Source organism: Palaemon carinicauda, chromosome 15 (genome assembly GCF_036898095.1).
Source record: "Palaemon carinicauda isolate YSFRI2023 chromosome 15, ASM3689809v2, whole genome shotgun sequence".
Lineage (NCBI taxonomy): Eukaryota > Metazoa > Arthropoda > Malacostraca > Decapoda > Palaemonidae > Palaemon > Palaemon carinicauda.
The window spans coordinates 19,033,356-19,053,139 of NC_090739.1; the positions used below are offsets into that span (position 1 = coordinate 19,033,356).

The window sequence follows — 19,784 nt, forward strand, 5'->3', positions numbered from 1 at the left end:
TCAGGCTACACTGCTGTAGCAGGTATTCTTTCCTTTAAAAAAAAACGTTAATCAATTTGCATAGTGATGTTCCATATTTATTAACAGTATTATTTTATGGATATTATGCACTATAATGTAATAATATATGAAAAACCATATTCTTAGAGTCATGGAAATGAAGACCAGGTTTGTATCATATCAGTACTACAATGTTGAGTTGCTAGATGTCTCAATATTACGGGAATAAATTTTAGTATCTGTGCTACATTTTCAGTTATCGAAGATGTAAGTTACGTGACTGGCTTGGCTTTCCTGACTCTTTGTTAGTAATATGTAATTCTAATAATCTAGCCCTTCATTTTGTCAGATTTTTCATTAACCATCCCGATAAATTCAGGTTTAAATCATAGCCTCCTAACCTAATGTAAACTAAACTTCCCTAACCTAATCAAGGGTACTATCCTTTCCTAGGCTTAAGGAATGGCTTCCCCATTGAGCCCCATCCTTAACCTTGCATAAAGCACTGCACCTTAACCTAACATGACCCAAGTGCACAACCTGATCAGGGGATTTTTAGCTTGTAAGGAAATATAATCTGAGGGTATGGTGAACAACTCATTCTAAATACTACAGTTTGCATTACAGTCACACATGCACAAGTGAGGGTTTTACTCCTGCAATATTTGGGTATAAAGTAAGGCTACATGCACATTTTATGTGCGAATAAGTTCATGGCCACATTCCCAAATATCTGGGTACTTGGCAACACTACATTTGCAATTTATGGGCGTACAGCCTCCTGATTTCATATACCATATCAGAGTACATGCTAAGGCTACAAATTTCAGATTACAGGTGAGCAGCCATCTGGCAACATTATGTAAAAAAAAAAATACAGAAATATGATTTTCCTTACCAAATGTTTACATTAACAAATGTTGGTAGGTTATCATATCCATCAAACAAGTACTTGTGTCTAGTTCAAACACTATAGTATACTGTAACATAGGTCTAATTTACCATTACTAATTCTGTATATTTTGCACCAAAATCTTGAATTGTAATACTCTCCATATGGTTTCCTTAACAGGTGCAAGTGGACTATCTTGTCCACCAAACAGGCGTATGTGTCTAAGTAATCGAACATTCCGTGCACCTCCAGTCTGTGAAACAGACAACGACTGCTTAGATTATGAAAAATGTTGCACTGATGCCTGCGTCAAAGATTTTCTCCTTTGCAAACCAGGGATTTAAGAAGATTTACAAATTGGATTAATACAAGTAAAGATTGAACCTATGAAATAAGACCGTTCATGTTTGTTAGCAAATTATGTTAGGAAGAGAAAAGGAAGTAAGTCTTGTGTTTTACTTTGATTTACATATAATGTAATTACAGTATTTCTTAAGTAATTTCATGACTTACTCTGATTTATGTAAATTTTAGATAGATTTCCATTGAAATAAACTGCTCCTGATGGAATTCAATACCACATTCTTGGTAGCTGTTTAATTTTGTATGACTTACTGATGTTATATAGCACCTAAGACCAAATTAAAGATCAATTCATTTTGTTCAAACATATGAAAGCTTAATGCTAAGTAGCACAGCCTGGTCAACAGTCCATTAGCAATTAAAAAAAATTTAGTCAACAGTGCTTAATTACTCCTGTGCAGTATTTGGAATGAAAGTGCCTCCCACTTAGGGTCGTAAACATCTATGGATGGAAATTTGCATCCAGACAAATATAAACCGCTCTGTTGCAAACTCTGATAGTCATACTTGTTGATAATGCAGCCACGAGGTTTCTCTTATTGGTCCTGTATACAAGTAGATCTACATTAACAGTGCACATTATAGAAAGATATATGTATATCTATTTGCTAATGAAATCGTCGTGTACTGTATTGTAGTCATGCTAACAGAGTAAAATGATTCTATAAGGTTGTATAAGATGTTCACGAAAAGAACCTATCGCATATTCTAGGTAGATATGATTTTAAGTCCAGTATTAATGTCACGTTTTGGAGAATTTATAAAATAAGGATATGTTAGACCAGTCACAAAGGATTGCTAAGAAATACAGAAATAAGAAACATTTCTTGTATAAAATGTAAATGAGATATTATTGCTGATTTTGTCTTTGATGCGACAATTCTCAATATGAAGCCTTAAAAGGTGCAAAATCTTAAGAGCGCTGAATATGCTTAAGCAGATTCCAGTACTTTGCTTTGAGTTTAAATTCCATATTCTATCCCATTCCACAAGTTTTACCCATAGAGTGTGAGGTTTGCTAGAAAAAGATAAGGTTGACATACAGCCATCTTAACTGTTTAATTGGGCTTTGCTTTTAAATCCATTACCTTTCCAAATGATTAATTGGTTCTGTTATTAGTCTGTCCGAATTCAACCTAAAGCTGTCTTGATGGAATTAAGTAGTTTCATCAGAAAATAAAGTTATACGTTACATGCATTAAATGTTATTTGTAGCTTATGTATATTTACAATTCAGGAGTTGAAAGAGCTGTAAAAGTGGCTGCAGTCTAGATGAAATGGAGAGAGATGACAAGACTACTTGTAAATGTTAATGTTTTATTGGCAAAGAATAAAGACTTAATAATGGTTAGAAAAAAGTGTGTACTGCTATATGCACTAGAAACATGGTCACTAACAAGAAAATGTTATGTAATTTAATTACATTGGAAATGCGTGACTTTATAATGTAGATTAATGACTAGAGCATGGTTGGAAAATCATATTACTAATGATTAACTGCAGGTAAGTTGTACACTGAAGGAAGAGGAAAGGATGTGAACCCAAGGATTGGGTCATTACTTGAAATTAACAACCTGCATAAATGCCCCGTGACAGTTTCTGTAACATGCTTAACTGTACAGTAAATCCAAGACTCACTGTTGTTGTTATACGCATTACTTAAGCAATTGCTATTTAGACAGATTGAATTATTGGAGGAAACTATGAAAGTGATATATCAATGTTCAATAACATGCAATATACACGACGAGGATGATTTTCATTACTGCTACCACAGTTTCGTAGGGAGTTCGTGCCGTAACTGCACTTGTTTAGTGTGGGCATTACTTATAAGTTTTGTGACTGCCCTTTGGCCGCTAACATTAGGCTACCTCAGTTTCAGTGTTCTTTCTTCCATCATCTTTCTGTCCAACCTCTCGACATTAACTTCTTAAAGAAACTGCTGGGTTTTTCGTAGGTGCTGATGTTCGCCGAATTGTCTTGTAGGCCCCATCGCTGGAACATATATAATAAAGTAATAAATCCAATATAATTCAAGTTGCTGCAAAAGAAAAAAGGCAAATATGACTAAATAAACATAAGTAAAGTTTGGATTAGCATAGAAAATATGAAGGTTGTTCCGTGTCCTGGGAATTAACAAATTCATATATTCAATAAACAAATCTAAAGTAATTACAAAAAATGATCGTCCTTTAAGAGAAGTGGATTATCCAGCTCTTCGTTTTTAGGCATAAATAACTCCTTTATCTGAAGCAGAAACCAACGAATGAAAGCGGGAAAGTATTAGTGGCATTATGATAAGCAATTAAAGGACAAAGATAAATGATAAAAAATAGGAATTGGATAAATGTTTTAGAAACAATCCTTGCGTATTTACAAGGAATGGAGCCAGTAAATAGATTTGTAGAATAATCTATTTAGCCAAATGTTAATGACTACAAATGAATTAAACGTATAAGTTAACAACCTGTAAAAACCGGAATGAAGATTACATGCTTATATTGCAATGCTGAATACGAAAATTCAAAGTTTACAAACGCCCACACCTTGGGGAGAAGGGCAAAAATTATACTAAAGGCTGACTTTGTGTGTATGAAGAAACTGCATAAAAGAGTGTTAAAATGTCTTTGACACTCAAGTCAGCATTTAAGGATTTTAAGAATTTTTATTAACTCTAACGACCCCTCTCAGAGTATGAGAGTACATTACAAAATATACAAAACGTGTGCTGAATGAGGAGCCGTTACATGGTCAGAATAATCATCTACTACTATTGTTGAGGCGACCTGTAAACGGCGTTAGGCTTAAATGAAAAGGGCGTTATCTTTATTCTATTGGTGGTAGCAGGCAACTCCAGAAAACTGGTGACTGGTGCTTAATATTACTACCTCGGAACCAGAAGGCTTAGCAAGTACCACAGAGAACTACTCTTCATAATGGCGACCGGTGATTCAATTTTTGCTTTGGAAGATATGAAGAAAGCGTTGATGGCCAGCGTCGATCAACTGCAAGAAGAGATTGCCTCTGGTGTGACTATTTCCAAAGATCTTCCAATTGATGCTGATGCCAGTATTGAAACGCTGGAGAAAACCAAATTACTGATCGAGAGTGAACTCGAAGCTTTGTTACACTCGGAATTGTTGGACTTCCCCGAGGACCAGGACACACTTTTGGAATACGCCCAACAAGATGCATTGAGCACTTCATTAAACAATGAAAGAACCTCTGAATTGTATGAACACAAGGTTAGTTTAAACTAAATATTCACTATGTTAGTAGTTTTGTTGCCAACTTGATCCGTATTATTATGACCTTGGTCTGTGTTATAGGCCTAACTGTATTTAGGCCTATCGACGGTAGGCCATAGATTAGCGAGGTGTGGCAAGGCGAGGTAGTCTTCCATCACGAATATAAAGGTTCTCTTTTGAGAAAGCAAACCAATGACTTTTATGTTGGAATAATCTTCGAATGATTTATTGTTTATTTGTTCTCATTTATTTATTTATTTCCTTTCCTCACTGTGCTATTTTTTCCTACTATTGGATCCCTTGGGCTTATAGCACCTTGCTTTTCTAACTAGGGTTGTAGCTAGGATAGTATTAATAATAATAATACCAGCTTGAAATGACATTAAACGGTAAAAAAATTAAATTGTGGGTACATATATTGAATTGATAGAGTAATTATCATTTATATGGGTACTGATATTGACGATATGTTCCTTGTAAGGAAAGATAGGTTATAGGGTATAATACTACCCAAAGTAACGACCTAAATTGCCATGTCCTTCCTTACTTGGCGAGGAAAGCAACCCCCTTTACCCTAAGCAAACACTTAAAATAATGACCTTTACATGAAATAGTGTATGGGAAATTTCTTATGGAAACTCCTTTGGGTAAGAATAAGATTGTGTAAATAAAATACTCAAAAATATATGTATGAGTGGTAATATATATATATATATATATATATATATATATATATATATATATATATATATATATATGCTGTGCATTATATATATAGCCTATATATACTTAATTACTTTACTTTGATGGCTGCTTTTCCGGTCCCATACTGCACGGGAACCCTACTCTCTACAGGACCTCCACTGTCGTTTTACCTTGTTCGTTCAGAGTATTTAACATTTCATATCACATACTGTTCATCTACTGTTAAATCGTCACTGTCAAATCGTCACTGTCAAAAGGCTCATGAAATAAGAAAGTCTTCAGTTTCCTCTTGAAAGCCTTAATGACTTCAATCATATAATGTACATATATACATAGACAATGAATATGTTTACTTTTGTACAGCATATAGATACTGCACTGTTTATTGTGTAAGAATACAACATCCTTGTGTGATGTAGGTAAGTGGTTTTTATCATGATTTTTTCTCAGCAATTAGGACCAGCTCTGTAAGAATCTAATTCAACTGATTGCTCTAGGTAATCCACCTCTGATTACCCAATGGTGCCTCATGTCACCAATTAACCCGCAGTCAGTTTAACTTAGGTTGTGGTCCTTATCTGGTACTACTACTCACGAAAAGCTTCAGCTCGCTAAAATAGGTCTTAAATCATGGAGATCTCCCTGGACAATTCTATCCTGTTCGTAATACTAGGCAGTCAGTTAATTCTAATAGCCAGGCCTTCTCCATCATGAGGCCCAATACTACGCAGTACTCTAGAAGTTTTATTCCAGCTGTTACCAAGTTGTGGAATGATCTTCCTAATCGGGTGGTTGAATCAGTAGAACTTCAAAAGTTCAAAGTTGGAGCAAATGCTTTTTTGTTGACCAGGCGGACTTGAGTCTTTTTATAGTTAATTTATGACATATTTGTTTTTGATGTTGTTAATAGTTTATATATGACATGTCTGTTTTGACGTTGTTACTTATTTTAGAGTGATTTATTGTTAATTTGTTCTCTTCATTTATTTGTTTCCTTATTTCCTTTCCTCACTGGGCTGTTTTTCCCTGTTGGAGCCCCTGGGCTTATAGCATCTTGCTTTTCCAACTAGGGTTGTAGCTTGGATAGTAATAATAATAATAATAATAAATGCTACATATTTCACCACTAACATTGGTTCAGCTTAAAATTCCTGAAAAAGAAGATCGAATTCTGGGAAAGAGCCAAATGGGAGGCAAAACAATGTAAATACTACCTGTACTACAACACTTTGAAATCAACATTAAAATCAAAATTATAATCTATCAGAGATATAGATATGAAGGTCAATATACTGGTTAGCATATTTTGAGGTAGGTCCTTGGAGTGATAAGCCTACATGACCCTATTTGGTCAGCAGTCACCCATGCCCTCTGGAGAATGTGTCAACCACCAATTGTAGCCATAATTTACTTCAGGCCGCAAAGTTACAATCTAAAAAAGATTAAAAAAGCTTGTTTTATGCCAACGAGATTACAACCCAATTAGTGATCTAGAAATTTCATTGCCAAAAAGTTAATTGGGCTTACCCATTTTTGGGGCGTATAACTGTTTAGTATCTATGTTGCGCATATCATCATCTCCTACACCTATTGACGCAAAAGGGCCTTGGTTAGATTTCGTCAGTCATCTCTATCTTGAGCTTTTAAATTAATACTTCTACACAGCTGAATTTTATTCTAGGGTTCTTGTACTGGTGGACATTGGACATAGTTGCTATGGTTGGTGACCTATTTGTATATCTTCTGTTCTTGGTTATATACAGTTATTAGGTCTAGGTGTTGTTGACCATAACTCCATAGGTATTCTTGGATTAGCTAAGGTCTTCTCCTTGGGGCATATCGGGTTGCCACTGCTGCTCCTTTCTAACGTGCTTTCCAAATAAAAGGTGTGTGTGGTACTTACCCTTCTGACCTTTGACAAAAGGCATTAACTCCATTTTTTTTAGCACCTTGGGTTTGGACTTACATCTGGCCATGTTTGTGGGGAACTATGGCATTTAAGTAGGCTACAGTACTGCATCAGGGATATTAACCAAACTAACAAGTAACCTTCCTGTGTCAGCTAGAAGACAGTTGTCCAGGAACTTTTGTTTTCTCTTTCCTTGTCCAATACTGGTGGTTTTTCGGGGTGTTTTATGGCTTTTTCAACTCCTCCCAGACAAGTTTGCATCCCAACTGCATGTCCTTCATAGTCTACAGCACTAAATGGTCTCTGGAACCCCAGTGCCAGACTATATGGCCCAATTTGCATCACTATTCCATCTTAACCATCTTGTGTTTGTGCTGATCTGGCAAATGTAGGTGAGCTAACTAACCTAGCTCATGCCCAAATGATTAGTTCTTATGATGCTTCCTCTCTGTATTTTAAACAATCTTACTTAATCTTAAGTTGTTTTTGAGTTTTGACAAGTTATGTTACGAGATAATTAAAAAAAATAGATAATTTGTTTTACTTTATGAATAAAATTCTTAATTGTTCCTACACGAATAAGAACCTGAGTCCTCTAATAGGAGTATGTTTTCAATTCCGCTGTTGGAATTTTAATTAGGTTAGGTAGTTAGTGGCAAGGAAGCCCTGGTTTCTCCAGCCAGCACACTGTGTAGCCTATTTATTTTTAGCCACCAGAGAGTACAGACGTACTCCCGTTGCTTTCAACTACTGTACCTGTATTAATAATTATTTTGTTCCTACACGAATACAAACCTGTATTCATTAATAGATTGATTCAAGCATAGCTGGAACTCGCAGTTAAAAACTGACGAGGTGTCGGAAGTAGCCGGTAGTTAGTGGCTGGTGATGAGGAAGCCCCACCTCTTCTGCTGACACACAGAACAGTCACTTTGATTCCTGCCATCGAATAACAGCCTTGCTATCGGCTTCTCTTTAAACTTGGCTTTTAAAATTTTCTGTAACTCATGGACAAGTCTATTATTCTCGTTGACGACACTGTATAACGCCTTTGGACTTGATCCCTTGAAGGAATAAAATTAATCATCATATGACATTGTTATTGGGTCTAAACTCGAGAGGCCAGCTAATAGTCTGCCCTTGAGTCAGGCTTCCCTGATTGTCTAACCCCTTTCGGACAGAGGTAGAAGGAATGTTGGAAAAGAATGCACTTTAAGTTGTTCAAGACAATTCTTCTGGCTTCTATTTTCAACTCTCGCCACTAAATTAGTTTGTGCGTCAAAATAAAGTTCAGGTTGGAAGCAGTACGGTCTGTGCTGAGTTCTATCAGAGTGGAAAACTAAATGCTTTCAGTGAATCTGAAGGATACATACTATCAAGTACAGTACCTGTGCGTCAGTCCTTTCGAAAGTATCTCCATTTCTCTCTTTACAGTATGATGTATCAGTTCAAGATTCTGTGTTTCGGGCTGCACTACTCTTTATTTGTTTATTCAGATGTTTGTTCACCTTGGTAGTAGCTTGGGCCCACTTGCAAGGGATACATTTTGGCTGATCCCAGCTTCCTTAATGGGACAATTACTAAAGGACTGAGTTTGAGTCATTGGTTTTGTAATTGTGATAAATTAGGAAAAGTTGAATCTCTTACCCAAACCGGCAGCAGCGAAAGTTTTGGTCAAACGAAACGTATGAGCAAGCCCAAGGAGGTGGCACGTCCATTTCTGTCCAAGACAAAAGTACCAACTTAGCACTGACAGTGTCTTTTTGGCCACCTTCCCTCGCTGGAAAAGCTTTTTCCTCAAGTATGTCCCTCTGCCAGATCTCATCAGTAGTGTTTGAAGAATCAATGGTCAGACTCCAGAGATTTCCCACTCTTTCCTATTCCAGTTAGACAATGGGCTTTGGGCAATCTTACCTTGTGGTTCAATGAGGATACCCTCTCACTTAGACCCACTCTACTCTCCGTCTCTGGATGTGCAATTATCTTGGGGTTTCTAGTCATTGACATCTGAGCCTTTATAGCCCTGCAAGAATTCTAATAACATTGAGTAGGCATTTTGTGATGGTGTTGTGATAATACCACCGTAGTGGTTTACGTCTAACAAGGAGTCATGAGAGCATGTTTTTACAACCATTCTGTGAGCTTTTGAAGTATATGCACATCGTGATGGTATTCCGTGCTATAGAGTTTTCAGCCAAATATGTTCGGGGTAAGAGGAATGGACGAGTTGAGACACTCGGTTACTAGGGACAGATTGGAAGGTCAAGAGTGGTTCCCACACCCCTGTGTAATGGAGAGGCCCTGGTTCGTAGGGTTCTCCAGGATTGACCTGTTCACCTCACGGCTAAACAGAAAGCTTCCCATATTTCCCCTGATCCAGACTCGTGGGCTGTGTTCCATCATCCAAAGATGATTGCGCCGTTCAACCATGTGGGGATTACACTGCAACTCTGGTTGACCCTGTAGCTCCCAGATGGCTTCTTGTCAAATGGTACCCCATTCTCTTACCTCTGTCGAGATCCTGAGAAGACTCTCAGTGGTCCTCACTTTCCCAGGAAAGGTGGGCCATCCTCTGCAATTGATGTCGTAAAAAGGTTTCTTCTGTGGTCTTAACATCTTTTGCGCAGGTCACGGATTTCTTCGTCTTCTTTCGCCGAGAGAAGTTCCTCTCAGTCGTTGCAGTCAAGGCTACTGTTCAACCTTAAATGTGGTTTGTTCCGTAACTGGAATACAAACCTACGCTATTTATTTAGGGGTATTACTTTCTGCGTAGCTGAAATGACGAGCCATTAAAATTTAGCGAGGGTTAACTACCCACACCGCTATTTAGCGGGGGTAGGGGGGTTAGCTGGCTACCGCTCCCACTCACGCACCTGTGATTTAGCTCACTTTGCTTTTGGCTCGGATGGTGTACGGTCGTTGCCGTTCCTCATCCTTTGCCGTTATTTGGACTGCCATTAATTCTTTTTTGCTTTTTCTTTGTGTTAGTGTGTGTATGTGTTGACTTCTGCAAACATGCACACCTGCCCTGGACTCGATGGCCAGCCCTGTGGAACCTATATGTCGGCGGTGGAGACCAACCGCCACACCCTTTGTCCTGTCTGCAGAGGTCAACGGTGTGGTTTCAACAAGTGTAGTGAGCGTCGAGAGTGGTCTGCCTCCCAGTGGGAAAGGTTTGGGCGACAAGGGAAGAAGTAGTCTAAGCGGGATATTTCTCCTTTGAAGGGGGGAAAACCCAAGGCCTCTTCTTCCGTATCCTGACCTTTCTCCTAAGCTCCTTCTCGTTCAGTTTCTTCCGAGACACCGTCGAGTAGTAACGTAGATCCATTTAGTTTCGGCCAACGCCAGTCCTCGAGAGATGGTGTTGCTTCCCCTAGCAAAGCTGTCCCACCTCTTCCCCCCAGGTGAGGCCTTGTCTATGTCTTCTGTGTTACAGGTTTGGTCGTCCTTGGGGCTTCCGGGTCCGCTCTCCAAAGACTCCTTGCTGCAGCTCATCCTCCGGTGTGCAAGTGTGCAGCCGTCATCGTCGACTTCGGATGTAGATCCTTTTGCACTCGTCAATGTCGTGGTGTCAGAGGTGTCTTCTGTGGTTTCTGCCTACTCCCCTGCCCCTCCAGACTCTCTAGCTGTTGCTGCCGACTTAGTTTCCCCTGGTCCTGATCATCCTTCGAGGGGGAAACTTAGTCCTACATCTCTCTCCTGCGAGTGTTTCTCCCCCTCGGGGGGAGTTCACTCATAGAGACTCCTCTTCGGTGGACTGCTGCTGCTCATGGTCAGCTTGCTGATCCAATGGCCCCTAGAGGGCATCTCCGTCACAGAGCTCGCCCGTCGCTTCGCCTTGGAGGTCGCCCTTCACCATCGGTGAAAAGGTGCCTCTTCGGCACTTCAGCCTCATCATCGCAGCCGTCACCTGCAGAGGAGTCTCCACTTCAGTCGTCTCTCGGCCCTCGACCTTCGCCCGTTCCCGGACCTTCTCCCGACGACGCTGCTACTAGTCCTCCGACTTCGGTCCTGGACCCTTCTGTAGATCGTTCGCGATCTCCATCGGTGAATGTTCACCCTTCCAAAGGGCACATCCCTGTTCCTGTGCTACCTGCCGACCTACCATCGCTGTTCCTGTTCCCGGTACAGCCTCCTGAGTCCCTACCTAAGTGCGCAGCTGAGCGCCAACGCTCTTCAGCTCGCCAGTTCCCTGCAGCACACCAACTCTCACCAACATCTCCTCAGCGCTCTACAACGCTTCGGCTCTTGCCTTCACCTGCTCGCCCTCAACTCCTACCACCACGCCAACGATCACCGGTGCAACAGAGCCCACCGAAACTTCAGCGCACGCTCGCAACTTTGGTCTCCTGCTCGCCAATGATCTCCTAGACGACAGATACAACCTGCTCACCAGTACTCTCCTATGCACCAACGACCTCCCGCGCACCAGCGCTCTCCTACGCGCTAGATCTCGCCTACACACTTGCAAGTGCTCTCCTAAGCACCAGCGCTCTCTTGCTCACCAGATCTCCCCCGCCCGCACGCACCATGTCACGAGAGCCCGCACGCCACCAGTCTTCAGCGCACCACCAGTCGTCCACGCGCATCAGCGCTCGCCGGCACATTCGCGCAATATGCAGGAACCGCACACGGACAGGTCACCATCCCCTCATTCCCCTCCCCGCAAACGCTTTTCAGAGCATCCACCGGGGAAACGGGAACAGGCCTCTGCAGAAGGGTTTAGGATCCCAAAACTGCCTTCCTGTAAGGCGTACCCACCTACAGCAGAGACTTCAAGTAAGGAACCTTCAATCCCGTTCCCTTCAGGGGATCTGTCTGACAGTGTGTCAGTCAGTCAACAGCCATAGTTCAGTGCTATAGTCAGAGCAGGGGTACAGGCCTTTAATCCTGCTCTGTCTGGCCACTCTTTGGAGCAACCTATAGCTCCAGCGGGTGCAGGACAACTCAACACCAGGACAACTTAACACCCAGACATCTCAACACCAGGACAACTCAACACCCAGACAACTAAACACCAGGACAACTATTATACTAAAAAACACACACACACACACATATATATATATATATATATATATATATATATATATATACAGTATATATATGTATATGTATACAGTGGAACCTCTACATACATTTGTTCCAACATCCAAAGTAAAATTTGATCAAATTTTTGTCTCGACACCCGAAGTCATGCTCCAACATCCGATGTAGATCTTGTTTACGCCGGTAAATGGCAACCTGTCAGAGGGACGCCATTGAGCGTCGAGTTGGTCTGTTCTCTGTTCTCGGGTGTATCGTGTGGCTGTCTTCTGTTCAGTCTGTTATTAACAGTGCTTATTATCTTCCTTTTTTCACGTTTCTTTTTTTATTTTACTTATAATCATGGTGCCTAAGAAGCTAAGTTTCAGTACAGGTATTAGTTGTGGTGAGAAAAGGAAGAAGGCAATTCTTTCATTAGAATTGAAGCAAGAAATTATAGAAAAACATGAGAGCAGTGTGCATGTGAGTGATATGGCTAAACAATATGGCCGGAATATGTCTACGATCTCGACGATCATCAAGTAGAAGGCAGCCATTAAAGCAGTCAAACCATCGTTGCAATACCCTGGAAGAGATGGAACGCCTTTTGTTGATAGGGATAATGGACAAAGAGATTGTTGGCGATACGATCACTGAAACAATCATTTGTGAGAAGGGCCAGCGTGATGAACAGAAAGAAAGAAAGAAAGTGAAGCAAAGAAAACTAAGATAGCATTAACAAGCTCTTTTAAAAAGTCCTCTCTCTATTTCTGTTTCTCTCTAAACATGGCATTAACATGCTATTTAAATAAATCTCTCTCTCTCTCTCTCTCTCTCTCTCTCTCTCTCTCTCTCTCTCTCTCTCTCTCTCTCTCTCTCTCTCTCTCTCTCTCTCTCAGAAAAAATAATAGACGTCTCTAACACTAACAGTGAAGAAGAACAGAGAGAGAGAGAGAGAGAGAGAGAGAGAGAGAGAGAGAGAGAGAATTTATTAAAAGAACATGTTAATGCTTTGTTTAGAGAGAAACAGAAATAGAGAGAGGACTTTTTTAAAGTCACCATCTCTACCTTCTCGCCGATCGTCAGTCTCTTGGTCTCCTCCTGCTTAGCAATTCCTACACCTGTGTTGGCCTGTCTCTAAGTTAAAGTGACAATAAAAACACATTTTTTATTTATTATTTCTTTATAATTATCTTTTTTACATCTTTCATATTATGCAATTATGTTACTGTTATGTTTAATTATATGTAGTAATTTATTAAGGAGTTATTATAGGTTTTTGGAGCTGTGGAACGGTTTATACAAATTACAGTGTATTCTTATGGGAATATTTGCTCCAACATACGAGATCCATTCGATACCACTATCGGCACGCTTCATTCCGGGCAAGAGGAATGTGCTCGCCGACAGCCGCAGCCCGCCCTCGTGTGCCTGCACTATTTGTCAGCACAGGAAGGCCCAAGAGGAGGGTTCACCAAGAACACAATCTCAGCATGGATTCGCAAGGTCATAGATCTTGCACTGAATCCAGACCCTCCTCCGTCACGTCGCCCCAGAGCTCATGATTTCAGGGACGTAGCTACGTCCCTGGCATTCAAGAGGAACTTCCCAGTGACGCAGGTTCTTCTGGCTGGGGTTTCGAAACGACAAACTACATTTACATCCCACTGCCTGCAAGACGTGACCCACAGTAAACTCGATACGTTTTCTATCTGTCTTGTGGTGGCTGCACAACAGCTGGTTTAATACCTCAAGCTCCTTATTGGACAAGTAGCAGAAGGTTGCGGGCATTGTTACCTGGTTTTAGTCTGCGTGAATGAAAAGGTTTGACTAGCTCTTAGTCTTTTCTTCATCCTCCCCTCTCTTGGGGAAAGCAGCATCCAGGGTTCTCTGCTCAAGTTGACCTCAAACCACTGCAGGTAAACCATGCTTCCTTGTGTACCTAGTATTAAACTAATACTGTTGTGTCCCCATACCCTAGCAAGGTGATATTGGGAAAGTCTTGGTTACAACAGTTTTTCCTACTAAAGACTCTGAATAACTTTACCTGGACGGTCACACTTCTATATATCTCAACACACAGATTGCGTAGGCCGCGGACCGTGCGTAGCAAGGTTTTAGCGAGTCGCGGGGACCCCTTATTTTTTAGCGTAACATACTCCGATAAGGAGCCCCCTGGTAAAGCCAAAAAGACAGATTGGCAGGGACGTCTACCCTTCCTAATGGGCGAGTCACCCCAAAATAAATAGCGTAGGTTTGTATTCCAGTTACGTAACAAATGACAAATTCATAGATAATTTGTATTTTTCCTAACGATACAAACCTTAGCTATTTATACAAACTTGCCCGCCAGCCCTATCCTCCTTGAAGTCCTACCTCCAAGCAAAGTGAGCTCAATCACCGGTAAGTGAGTGGGAGCGATTGCAAGCTACCCCCCCCTTACCCCCGCTAACTAGCGGTGTGGTAGTTAACCCTCGCTAAATTTTTATGACTCATTTCAGCTTCGCAGAAAGTAATACCCCTTTATAAATAGCTAAGGTTTGTAGCGTTAGGAAAAATACAATTTATCTACGAATTTGTCATCTTTTGACAGAAGGGGATAGACCTCATCTCATAGGAATTGTCTATGCTCATGAGGAGTTTTGAACAGTTGCACATCCTGGGACCTCAGGCCCTAAAGGGGGATGTGCCCCTCATTCTCAAGGCTCACACACACACACACACACACACACACACACACACATACACACACACACATACACACACACACACACACACATACACACACACACACACATACACACACACACACACACACACACACACACCTGTTCATGCCTATGGGAAGGCTGTTAGTCGTGGTTCTGACTTTCAAGACTGTCTATGCGAGTTACATGGTCTATCTGTCATAGTTCCCCAAGCTGAGGGGTGGAAATAGCTCCCTTAGTTTTGGTTCCAGGTTGGGTGGCTAAAACTCGGAACAGCCCAAGCTGTAACCCTAGGTTCGAGCCTTTCTCCATCCCCTCTTTATGTGAAGTATTGGGTGGCATGGAGAAGAGGTTCTTTGTGTCTAGTAAGGGCTCTGCTGTGCTATCTGAAAAAGACCTAACACCTGAGAACCGAGTGTCAATGATTCTTCCTTAGCACTAGTACAGTCAAGAAAAAGGTGTCTAGAACAACGTTCTCTTTCTGATTTCATAAGGAAATCTGTAATGCATATTCCTTGACTGTTGAGATGGTTAAGGTGCAAAATCGGTGGTAGGCCCCACTCTTGCTTTCAAGAGAAATATTGCAGTTGGTCAGATGTTGAAGGTTGGGATATATAGATCCAGACCATCTTCACGGCCTTTAATCTATAGTAGTACCCACAAGTCCCTTGATGCTGTTGTACTTTATCTTGTGGTGGCTGCTCAAATAGTTGTGTAGCAAGCCCAGGTCTCATGTAGGATGGTAAGAATCTTGCCTATAGTAATGTATAGTTGCAAGTCTGAAATGGAAGCAGAATGATTAGCTCTTCTCCATTCTTTCCGCCCTCCTCTTGGCGATGAAGAGGACGAAGCGTTATTCGCTGGATCTTAAATGATACTTGTAAACTAAACTTTTGAGTTCCATTCTTCAGTTCTCCCCCATCCTCCCTAGAGGAGGAGGAGTATAGCTGAATATTTACCAATCTGTTCTGTTGATGATTATAAGCCAGCTATATTATTCTGGACTGCTATTCCCTTCAGGGGAAGGGATCCCTCCTTTGACAACGTACCAATTTTCTTGGAGAGGTCAGGCCCTGTCAGCCTATTCATCCCAATGAAGGACAAATAGTAGGTTGCTGGAGTCATCTCTTCACTCCAGTACAGGATTAGATAAATTGACATTTCCAGGGAACTTTATACAGTACCTACCAATCATTGAGTCTCCCTACTGAAAATGATGAATTATTTGTAAATGTGTAAGAACAAATAAATTTTAAAAGTAATTTATATTTTTCTTCGCTATACAAACCGGGGTCCGTTATTATTATTATCATCATTATTATTACTTGCCAAGCTACAATCCTAGTTAGAAAAGTAGGATCCTATAAGCCCAAAAGCTCCGACAGGGAAAATAGCTCAGTGAGGAAAGGGAATAAAGATATAAACTACAAAATAAGTTTAAGAACAATGACATTAAAATAAATCTTACACATTTGAACTGTAAAAACTTCAAAATAACAATAGAAAGAGAAATTAGAGAGAATAGTGAGCCCAAGTGTACCCTCAAGCAAGAGAACTCTTTACTCAAGACAGTGGAAGACCAGGGTACAGAGGCTATGGCACTACCCAAGACTAGAGAACAATGGTTTGATTTTGAGTGGCCTCCTAAAAGAGTATCTTGCCATAGCTAAAGTTTCTTCTACCCTTATCCAAAGGAAAGTAGCCACTGAACAACTACAAAGCGGTAGTTAACCTCTTGAGCAAGGAAGAATTGTTTGTTAATCTCAGTGTTGTTAGCTGTATGAGGATAGAGGATAATGTAGAAAGAATAGGCCAGACTATTCAGTGTATGTGTGGGCAAAGGAAAAATTGAGCTGTGACCAGAGAGAGGGATCTAATGTAATACTGTCAAAGGAGCCAATAATTTCCTACCTCAACTGCTCCTCTTGAAATGAAAGGTCATAGGTGAATAGTTTTCGTCAGGTGGGGGATCGCTCACCACTGTCACTAACTACTCTATTAACGATATCAACAGCAGTTCCAGTTTGCGCTGAAAACACATTACCTACTTAAATAACTTGGGTTTTATAGCTAGAAAATTACTTTTAGAAGTGTTATGTAGCCACTGCTGATCTAATTAGTATTGTGATTTGATTTTTCTGTTTCCAGGTGATAAAAGTACTGTAGAGGCTTATTTCTTAGAAAACATTAAATTTGTAACTTCCATGGACAAATGTTATGCTGTATATTTATGTCTAATGATTAGTTACAGTATCTCAGGATGTCACTAATGAATTGTTAAATTTATGGAGGGTTTAGTTATGGTTTTCTCACAGCAACTTCCAGGAATGGTATTTTGTGTAATCAGAGTCCTGTTGAGTTTAGTGCTACCCTGTACTGTATGATACTGAAGAAATTTACTGTCATCACTTCAGAATTCTTTGTTTTCTAGGTTTTGGAGGTGCAAGAAGAATTGGATTTTTATAATACAATAATAGAAAAAGCAACTAAGGTTGATAAAGTACTTGATAATCTAGCTGTCTCTCAGTCAAAGAAAAATGCTATGATACAACTAAAAAAAAAGTAAGTCCCTTAAGTTTTTTTATATAGTGTATTATATTGCTAGTTATTCCTACGCAGATACAAACTTCCAAGTCATATATTTGCTAGTCATTCCTATACTGATACAAACTTCTGAATCATCTAAATGGGTTACTCTTAGTCTCATTGTCTATGACTTGACAATCAAAAGAAAAATGGATTTGATTGCCTCACCATATGGTTGCTAAGCAACTACAATGCATGGCGGTGTGGAGTGCATGATGTGCTTATGATCTTCTGGTGGTCGCATTAAAGAGGACGTATCACTTCCTCTCTCTACGATCTAGACATCTGCATTCACCACGAATACCCTTACAGTGCTTAGTGCTTGTGCCTTGTGTGTTTCTTTATTATTCGCTGTCACTTGCATTACTATAATTATCTCTTGAGTTACGTGTGAGTGCAAGTGCAATTATGGCTAATAAGCCTCGTATCATGCGTTCATGCCTCGGCCGTGATGGTCATCCCTATGGTATCTCCATGAGTTGGGGTAGATGTTGATCTGCATCCTGTTTGCCCCTCTTGCCGTGGCAAGAATATTTAATGGAATCGCCATGTGAGTACTGTAGGAAGTGGCTGTTCTCATCACAAGAAACTGAGCAAGATTGTTCTCTTTTGTCTATTTCCAGCAGTCGTAAGAAAGTAAGTTAATTTCTATGGCGAAAGTTATCCCCCCAACCTGGTCCTTCATGTCAGGAACCTGCTGAGGCTCTCAAGTCATGGATGCTGACGGCCATAATTTTATTAATGTTTTATCATCTAGTGTTGATAGTGCGTAGTATGAACTTGAGCTGGTACTTGTAGCAGATCCCTTGGCTATGGCTGCTGCGCTCCTGGAGCCAGATCTGATTTCAGTACCCTCAGTCACTGATTATCCTATCATGAATAGATCTCCCTCACCTCCCACGAGCGTTTTGATTGGTGAACCTTGTATGGCTGATTACCCAAAGATCTTTCCACTCTTGGAAGTATCTCCAATACATGCGTTGAAAGTCTCTCCACGTTTCTATTTGCCGAACTCTAGAGTTGAGCCTGCCATTTCTCTTTGTACTGAGGCAGCCTTATTGAAAGACCCTTATTACCTGTCTCCAGATCATTCCAAGAGTCAGGCTTACCTCATACAATTAGGGGTCCTTGGCATTGATCTCCTCTAAAGAGTTCCTAGGGCTTAGTCTAGGACTCTTCGTACCTTTATTACAAGGGTGGTCGGGCTGCTTCATCTGTGTCCACACCCCAATACTTGGCAATGCCAAGCTGTTATAAATACAGTAATTTTTTCCTTCTAAGCCTACTAGTGCTAAAAAGTTGTTTGACAAAACCCTCATTAATTTGCTGAGTATTTTCCATTCACCGTTCAGCCAGGCCAAATGATCAGCATAACAAGTACATCACGCATCGCTGTTCGTACACGTGATAACCTCTCTCAACGCACTACCATTCCTACACGTGATAATGTCACTCAACGCACCGCCATTCCTGTGTGTGATGAATTTCTTCCCTGGTTGGTCAGGCCAAGTCTAAGCGAGTTGTCATGCCAACTCATAACAATGTCACGCCATGCGCCGCCATTTTGATGCGTGAGGATAATCCTCAGCAAAGAAACCATTTAACGTGCATCGTAAGCTTGCTACCACTTCTAAAGTCTGTTTACGAATGGGGATGTATTACATTGACACCTCATTCTTTTAAAGTTCCCTGTAATTTCATAAACGACTGTCTAGATCCCACGATCCCAAAGCGATAAGTTAAGCATACAGCAAACCTATTGCCTTACCTGAACAACCACACACTAGTTCCTGGCTTAATGTTCGTAATGCTTCAAATGTTACGCGCTCCTCGGAACAACGTCAATATTATATTTTAGAAGAATCTTCGTTTCAGGTATTGGGAGTGGTAAAGGTGCCAGCAGTTTTTCCCCTTTTCCCACGAGTTACACCCCATTTCTGATGCAGATGTCACTTTTGTTAAGCATCATAGGTGAGGCCCTCGTCGTAGATGCTTCAGATGGCAACCCACGGAGAAATCCTTCTCCCCTCGTAGATAGAGTTCAGAAAAGGAATTCAATACTTCTGCCGTGCACTTTGCTGCTAGAAGCAAACATTCTTATAGCTGGACTCCTTCCGTTCTTTCTCCGCCTCTTATTCCTGCCACAATATGAATGTGGCACGGGAAAGGAAAGACGTCCGAGGAAAAGTAAGAATCATCCTATAACATTCAAAGTTGAACAACCAGTTATCTCAAAAGTGGAACCACCACATGACCATGATATTATCACTATTGATGACTACCCGGAGAACCTCACTATTCGCAAGCACCAACTCCGCTGATGTAGCCCCCTCCCCCCCCCCCCCCCC

At 40.8% G+C, this 19,784-nt stretch overlaps 1 protein-coding gene across 1 annotated transcript in view; it reads left to right on the top strand.

Annotated features, from left to right (window-relative positions):
• Positions 1 to 4,021: 4,021 nt before the first annotated feature.
• The window catches only part of LOC137654498 (centromere protein K-like), a 69,518-nt gene continuing 53,755 nt past the window's right edge, over positions 4,022 to 19,784 (top strand). The window contains exons 1-2 of the mRNA XM_068388170.1: positions 4,022 to 4,500; positions 17,282 to 17,412. Of these exons, the coding sequence (XP_068244271.1) occupies positions 4,192 to 4,500; positions 17,282 to 17,412 (440 nt within the window). The 5' untranslated portion in view covers positions 4,022 to 4,191. The remainder of the gene's footprint in view (positions 4,501 to 17,281; positions 17,413 to 19,784) is intronic.